The following is an 8,275-nucleotide window of genomic DNA, read 5'->3' on the forward strand; positions in this document are numbered from 1 at the left end:
AACTAGTAAATTAATAGAATGAAAAAACATAAAATTTGAAATTTGATAATATGAGAATTGGGGGGAAAGTGAACAAACTCAACAAAGATTATAAATTTTATAATTTAGTAATGTATCATTATGGGGTGAGTCTGAGCCTTGCTATGTTGCTCTATTATGTATACAATCTTAACATCTAATACATTTTTTTATTATTATTATTATAATGCTCCTTATTAAATTGGATTGCATGACAAAATCACTCATTCATTGGTGTACTTATACGACGGTTGTGTGTTAGAATAAGTTAATCTAGAAAAATCTAAAGGTATATCCAATGTAAATCTAGGACATAGTCTAGAAAAATCTAGTGAGATAATATCTAGAAAGTCCTAGGAAAATATTACGAGTAGTTGTTCTAGAATAATAGCATTTGATATTATCATAATTTGTATGAAAAATGTAGAATAATCTAGATTAACCTATGTAACTTCTATAAATATGTGATAGCATCAAAATATGTAGTGTGGAGTCATACAAATACTTCCCATAATATATCCATAAGCAAGAGTTCCTTAAGATCAACCTCCAATTTCTAATGAATGAAATTTTTATCATTGTGTGCTATTGAGATGATCTTTGTGCGCTTTTTTTTTTTTTTTTTTTTTGTGAAGGTTAATGTGTCTCACACTGAATTAGGCATCCCTGAACATATCAACTTGTTTAGTATAATCATCTTTCTGGGCATTAGATTTAAAAGTTTCTTCCTGCTTATTATACTCAACCATCCTACGATCATACTCAACTGCTCTTGCCTTTGATTGAACAATTCTTGTTGATGATTAAAGGATTTTTGTCTCTAACATTTAGTCTATAATCTTCCTTTAGTTTCAAGGTTTCTGATCTGTTCCTCCATTGCACTTGTTTTCCTGGTAACAGCCAGATTGAATATTCAATTCAAAGCTAGTGCGGATAATTTAGGCATCAAACAGAGAGGAAAAAGTGCAAATCGACGATTTTCTTGAACTTTTAGTTATGAAATCACAGAGTGTAATTTTCTTGAAATTATTTGTTTGCAACAATCATCGAAAAAGGAATAATATTTAAAGATTAAAACAAAATCATGAGTATTTAACAATTTGAAATGTCTATATTGCTTGTACAAATAACAAATCTTTCTTGAATCTTGATAAATAGAAAATGCAAAACTACTTATGGAAGCAGCAAATCAGTTAAATTAATAACATTTATCAGTAAAGAATGTGATCTATAAAAGGGAACAAGCCAATAACCCAGCTGATTCCAAACAATAGAATTTTTAGTACTCAATTGCTTATTAGAAACACAGAGAGAATACAACTTTTAGAGAGAAAAAGGGGAAAATGGAATATAATACAAATTGATAGAAAGAGGGAAAATCAGAGAAAAAGAGCATTGTTCTACTATTAAAGAAAGAGAGGAAGAAATAGGAAAAAAAAACAAAAAAAGAGCATTAAACAAAGACAGGAAAAAACAGAGAAAAAAAATAATCCAAAAACACTTTTTTGTTGAATACGATCATCTAAAATGCAGAGCAAGAATTTGTGTAAAACAAAATCACCTGTAATTTGCGATTGCCGATGATGCCTAGATGATCGAGGGTTGTTTATACAAGAAATCTTGTGAATTGTTGAGTGGAAATGCAGCTTCTATTAATTTTTTAGCTAATTCGAAGATAAGTGGAAGTTAAAGAAGGAAGAGGTTTTAAAGTTTTAAAATATAGAAGAAAAAAGAAAGCCGCCGGAATTTGGATATGTAGCCTATTGTAGGTATGGTAAAGGTAAAATAGGGCTAAAAAAGTCAATTTCATTGTTATTTAGTGTCATATTTTTGTCAATTGGAAATTTCAATCAAATTTATAATAAGTTTCAATAACTTCTAATTAGGTCTATTATTAAGTTTTAATCAGGTCTATTAAGTTTAATTTGTTTTTTTTTTTCCATTTGATTATAGTTGAACTTATTAGAATTTATAATATTTTGAACTCGACTAAAAGTAAATGTAATTTACCTTATTTTAGGTTTAATAAGTTCATTTTAAGAAAAATTATTTTTTATAACAGTTACTCAAATTCAAATTACAGCTAGAATAAGTTTTAATAAATTTTAATAAGTTTAGATAAGATAAATTAAGTTTATAAGTGAAATCAGGTCAATAGAACACACTTTTAGGATTTGTTTTATTCACTTTATTTTCACTTATTTCAGGTGTAATAAGTTTAGATAAGTTTAGTTAAGTTCATATCGGGTTTAATAAGTTTTGATAAGGGTTACCCAAATGCAAATTACAACTAAAATAAGTTTTAATAAGGTCTAATAAGTTCAAATTAGTGAAAATCAGGTGAATAGAACACACCCTTAATACATAAAAAAAAAAATGATCAAAACATATTAGACCTGATTGAATAGATTAAAATTTATTTGACCAACTTGGAACTTATTGGAACTAATTAAAACTTTTTATATTATAAATTAATTTATTTTTTTGTTAGTGTTAAAATTATTATTAATTATTGACAATTCATTATGTTGTTTTCATTTAAACCTATTATAGTCATTTATTGATATGAATCAATTATGATACTTCCTCCAATCATTTTTGGGCCTTAACCATTAACTTAAGCTTTTGGTTGAGGCCCAAAATTATGTTTAATACTCTATCACTATTGAATACTAAGCTTTTGGGAACATAGTTAGCAAGTCATCACCATTAACTTTCCTGGAAAGACATCTTATGCTGCTAAACTTTTACTTCTTTTGTTTCTTTTTAGTTGACACGTTTCTTTAGTCACGTTTGTAAATACACGATTTTAACCATTAACATCTTCCTTTGAGTCTCATCATTGGAGATGGTGTAAGAGGAAAGAGTTGTGTTGGGTTCACAATTTCACCATATATGGGCCTGGGCTAGTGGCCTCTGGGGTCTGGGCAATACTCATCTCCGAGTAATTTTTCACCACGAAAATGTTGCAGTCTTCAGCTTTATGGTTACAGTTTTAGTTTAAGGCTTTAAGTTAGTCTACTCAAATTAATACTCACCAACTTTTTGATTAATTTCTTCCCCAAATTCCCAAATTTATTGAAAACCCTAATTCCAAATTTTACTAAAATTCTGTTGAAATCAAGTACTATAATGGCGGAAGAAGCTGGTTCCCAGCCCAGCTCACTGCTATTGTTACCCCAGCAACAAGAACACTCTCAAAGTAAGCTTCTTTTATTTCCCCTTTTTTTTTTTACCGTGCTTTTTATTTTGGGTTTTAGAAATTTTAATTTCAGCTTCTATGCTTTTGTATTTGATAGGTAAAAGTGAATAATTTATTTTTATTATTATTTTTTTTAGTGAAAGTGAATGAATTGAATTAATGCCGTTTGTTCTGGGAATTGGGGTGAGTTTAATTGGAATTTATTACCCTTGTTTGTTACAGATTTGTTTAAATAATTGTATGCATGCTTGATTTTGTTTCTGGGTTTAGTGGGTAATTGTTGAATTAACAGCTAACTTACTAGGATGAAGAATCATAAAGTTTGAAATTTGAATAAGGGAATTGGGGAGAAAAATGAACAAACTCAATAAAGATTACAGATTTTATAATTAACTGATGTATCGTTATGTGGTGAGTCTGAAGCTCTGAGCCATTGTATGTTGCTCTCTTGGTCTGTCGCCCTTGAAACCGGCTTGTGTTAAGACCATTAATTTTTCTTAATATGATGCTCCGCGTTAAATTGGAATGCATGACAAAATCACTCGTTGATTGGTATTATTATTGCTTGGGGGCGGAGGGAGTAGTTCTTGTAAAATTGCACATAGATTCCTTATATGCACTGTTGAGTGCTACTAATAATGTGTCTCACACTGAAGTAGTCATTCCTGAGCATAATCAACTTGTGGAGTATAATCAAAGTTCTGTGTCTCACACTGATGTAGGTATCCCTGAGCATTTGCTGTACAAGAATCGCTTGCAAGAGTATGCTCAAAAGGCAAACATACCATTACCAGTTTATCGTACCATAAACAATGGAGGAGCTTCACAAGCTCCAAGATTTACGTCTACTGTTGAGATAGATGGAGAAACTTACACATCTATGGACACACTTACTAACAGAAAGGCAGCTGAGCAAGATGCTGCAAAGCATGCGTTGGAAGGAATATCTAAGAAGATAAAGAATTGTATATCCAAGAAGACAACTGAAGGAGGATTTCCTCCAATTTTTCAGGTACATTACGTATCGATAATAGCTTGCGGTTTGCCAATATTCTTTGATTTTTTGCTCTGGACCTCTTCATCAACTTAAAGTTGTGTGTTTTTTTTTCCTCATTTGATTCTTATTGTTGACAGCAACCATAAATTTGTGTACTATTTTGTGAATGCTTGATAACTGCGTTTTATCCTTTCTAAGATCCACCAATTCTGAAAAATTAGGTCTATTGAATAAACATAAGAATGAGACAGATATATTGCTCAAATGGGAGAGAGACCATACAACAATAATCAGTGCTGTTAGTATCACAATTTCCCAGATTATAGAAAAGCAGATGGTCATCTCATCGGATTGAATGAGTAATTACTTTACTATCATGCATAAGTGCATAACTATTTAGGAAACCTTTCTAACGTTGCGCAATGATGTAAGACGTAACTTAGAAAGATGGGCAGCTTTTGAAGATAAATTTATATATTCCAAGATTCATCTTCATTTCTTCTTGTTTTAGTTCAGATTTGTGCCTTTGATTTTCCTCTAATATTTCATATTCAAATCTATGTTTTAGGATAAGGTATTTTGTAAGTCTATTCTTCATGAGTTCGCAGTGAAAATGAATATAGAAAAGCCCAAGTATGATACTGTGAAGTCGGAGGGGCTTATTCCTGTTTTCATTTCCACTTTGGAATTCAGAGGGGTAAGGTATGTTGGTGAAGCTAGTGTAAACAAGAAAGAGGCTGAGCAGTTAGCAGCACGTGCTGTTATTTTATCCATTTTAGGTATGTTCTCACCTTAATGTGAAACTTATACATTTAAGTTTTAGCTGTGATGCACGATCGTATATATAGCTCTTTACATAGTTTCTTTGATTGTGCAGCAACTGAAGAAGGAATGCATCTGTCAGAGATTATCAAATCCAAAGCTAAACTTTTTTCTGCAGTGCATGAACATATCCATTCAAATGCAGATACATGTGTAACCTCTTTGCAGCCAAATTCCAGAACCGCCCTTGGGCCTTCTGCAATCCAAGGAGATGCTGAAGGTACTTGTCAAGCTGGTGAGATTGTGAAGGTTGCTGAATTAGCCGTACCAGACCAATCAAGCAAAAAGGAAGATAATGCTGACCAAGCTAGTAATACTCTTGGGAATGTTGTTGAATTGGCCCTCCCAGAGCAATCAAGTGAAAAGGAAAAAGTCACTGACCAATCTAGTAATGGGATTGGAAATGTTCTATTGAATGTTCTCCAGGGACAGTCTCATATTCTACCCAGACATGAATTTAGAAAGCCAGTACTAAAGACATATACTGAACCAGTTCCGCTTACAATTGAATTTATATCTTCACTTGGGGAAAGAACTCCTTTAGATGCATCAGATAGTGTGGGGAAAAGGAAGCGTAGAAAGAAGAAAAAGGCTAACAAGAAAGCCAAAACTGAGATACAGTAAGTCTAAGCGTGGTTTCCCGTTTTTATTTTTGTATGCATTTTGCAATGTTCTTGGGGCATTGAATCTCTACCTGGTTATATCTTTTGCTTTGTCAAGACCCTATAGGCCTAATGTTAGTGTCTTGGTAATTTCTTTTTTTCTTTTTTGGGTAAGTAGAGTATCGTTGACTAAGTTTTGTTATTAATTCTTAAGCATGGGGAGTGGGGGACTAAATTTTCAGGAAGGACATGCTAAAGTTTTAAAAATGAAAATGGCCACAACCTGGCCACTGCTTTATTTTTTTGGTAAGTAAAATTCTATTACCAAAATATTCCATTTACACACTGAAGCCGAGTTGGAAATTGGATAAAATTCTAGGATCATCCAAAGACCAAAAGACTAAAGAATACATGAACCAACAACCTGGTCCACTACATACACTGCTCACTCTAAACCAACTTTTATCCTCTGTACTGACCTTTTTTTTTTTTTTTTTTGATCATGTGTATAATCTTATTTTTTTGCAATGAACTTGATATTTTGTATGATTATATGAATTTGGAGATAAGACAGAATGATGCCGAAAACATGATTTCTTGTATACCATATACTATACAAAACATCTCAAATTTAACTGTTATCATAAAAAACTGCAAAACCAGTCTAAATCTCTACCCGTCTTTTGCCTTAAACAATAATCTATACTTCTATTGTATGCTAAACATTTTGTACGAAATTCCCTACGGAATCTACCTTGTTCAAAAGTGAATCATTCCTAGCTTGTCATAAACTGTATACAGCGCTGCAATAACTGCTTTTATGACCTCCTACCTGAATGCAGAGCCTCTCTAGCTTCTTCAAATCCAGAAAATCTGCTGGGGTAGGCTCCTTAATGTATAGGAATGCTTAACCACTGCTGTAAGTTGGTCATGCATGATTTGCTAAACACACATTTATGGACAAAGATTTTGGTGGCTTACATTGCCACCAGAGAGATTAGGCAACCTTTAATGCATTGCATGCATGTGTTACTATTAACTTCCTTCGATCTAATATATGAGTCGTGTCAGCAATTTTTTTTAGAAGTATAAAGAAAAAAGCTAATTTTTAAATATTGTTAACATTGTAAAATGGCACACAGTATTGTGTTAATTAATGATACTACAATGATATTTATGCAAGAGACCAGCTCAGGCCCTTGGTGCATTTTACTTATGCTCAGAGGAGGCCCAAACAGAAGCCTGTTAATTGAGTGTGAGCTGGACAGATGAGCTGGAAGGTAGTTACAGGGAAGGGTCAAATCAGTAATTCAGGTTAATAGTTTGTTATTCCTTGTTTTTTGTGTTGAGTCTGATAACAGAAGTTTGTTAGTTTGTTTTGTGTATTTAATAAGGGTATTATAAGTGGGGAGGGGTATCTAGAAATCATTGTGGAAGTTATTCCATAAGAGAGCATCCTTTCCTCTCGAAAGAAAGGAGTTGTACTGTGGGTTACTCTGACTTGCAATACAATCTATCTTGTGGTGTGCCTATTTCCTCTGTTTCACTTGAGTTTCCCTGTTTCTTGATCTGATTTCAAGCAATTTAGCAATGCATTGGTATTGTAGAACGACTTGTATATATTGGGTCAAGAAGGATTAGGTAAAATCACTCGTCTTTTGTTTCAAATGGAGTATTTCATTGTATCTTCTATTCTTTTAGGTCCTTTTGTTTTAAGTAGTGTGAGGTTTATTTTGTGCATTATGTCTTGCAGGTCACAGATCTGTGAGTCTGATATTCAGTTCCAAAATGAACTAATTTGTCAATTATTGTCTACTACAAACTTTTTCCCCTGAGTTGTAATAATTGTTGTTGAGCTCCCAATACCGTCTCTTCTTTTAAAGGGCGGGGGTAGGCTCTCTCTACTTCAAGCTTGTGCTGCTTTCATGTGTGCATGACATATGCTGTTGACTAATAACATGTTAGTGAACTTCCGTTCACAGATTATTATTTTTTCCTCATCAATTCCATCTTTTCTTATAATTACAAGATTCAGTGATCTAATTTCTCCTCTTACTAGGTAATACTGGTATTGAAACTTTGTTGTATTTGAAGACAACTCTCGTACAAGTGGAGCCTGATAGAGATATATGAATGCGAGTAGACTTGCCGATGTGCTTGCATTTTGTCAAATGATACCGAGATTAACAACTGGTATAGTCTGCCCCAATTACTACATTGTGTATTTAAAAGTTCCTATGATGATTTTCCATCTTTTGTTGTATATATTTGGAACTATGCCTCAAATAGTGGCAAGCAATTAGCTTTTTCTTTGGCTTGGGATCTTGTATGTGGCACCGTGGCTGACCAACTTTTGTAACAAACAAGTAATATCTTGTAATTTTAGATGTGTTGTTTTAGACCATAAATCCAATCTTGTTTTGTGCTTACATATACGGTGTAATTCTCGATTTTCGATTTGTTGTGAACGATTAACAAGCTATACGCAGTTACTGTCTTACTGACTTTCTTAAGAGCCTCACAAGTCTCAACTCTGGCTCAAAGTTCAGATTATGTTCTTGTGAGGGAGAATGTGGAGTGTTCAAAACGTGGACCATGTGCCCAACTTGTTTGGGCCAATTGTCTGGACTCTGG

General features: G+C 33.0%; 1 protein-coding gene across 5 annotated transcripts; it reads left to right on the forward strand.

Moving 5' to 3' along the window:
- The first annotated feature begins 2,878 nt into the window (after positions 1-2,878).
- Positions 2,879-8,072, forward strand: LOC145642245 (uncharacterized). 5 transcript variants are annotated; one of them, XM_081693357.1, is made up of 6 exons: positions 2,879-3,220; positions 3,943-4,232; positions 4,786-4,996; positions 5,095-5,659; positions 6,825-6,955; positions 7,701-8,072. In XM_081693357.1, the coding sequence occupies exons 1-5, from the start codon at positions 3,151-3,153 to the stop codon at positions 6,892-6,894; spliced, it is 1,206 nt and encodes a 401-aa protein (XP_081549483.1). In that variant the 5' UTR covers positions 2,879-3,150; the 3' UTR covers positions 6,895-6,955; positions 7,701-8,072. The 5 variants fall into 5 exon arrangements, with proteins under 5 accessions (XP_081549483.1, XP_081549480.1, XP_081549481.1 ...); XM_081693354.1 differs by lacking the exon at positions 6,825-6,955 and adding an exon at positions 7,395-7,601; XM_081693355.1 differs by lacking the exon at positions 6,825-6,955 and adding an exon at positions 7,395-7,531.
- The last annotated feature ends 203 nt before the right edge of the window (positions 8,073-8,275 follow it).

The sequence above is a fragment of the Chenopodium album genome, chromosome 8, assembly GCF_948465745.1.
Source record: "Chenopodium album chromosome 8, dcCheAlbu1.1, whole genome shotgun sequence".
NCBI lineage: Eukaryota > Viridiplantae > Streptophyta > Magnoliopsida > Caryophyllales > Amaranthaceae > Chenopodium > Chenopodium album.

Coding starts and splice junctions, on each gene's coding strand:
- LOC145642245 (XM_081693354.1), top strand. CDS start 3,151: ATGGCGGAAGAAGCTGGTTCCCAGCCCAGCTCACTGCTATTGTTACCC. Junction 4,233..4,785: donor GATTTCCTCCAATTTTTCAG/GTACATTACGTA, acceptor TCTATGTTTTAG/GATAAGGTATTTTGTAAGTC. Junction 5,660..7,394: donor AAAGCCAAAACTGAGATACA/GTAAGTCTAAGC, acceptor TATGTCTTGCAG/GTCACAGATCTGTGAGTCTG.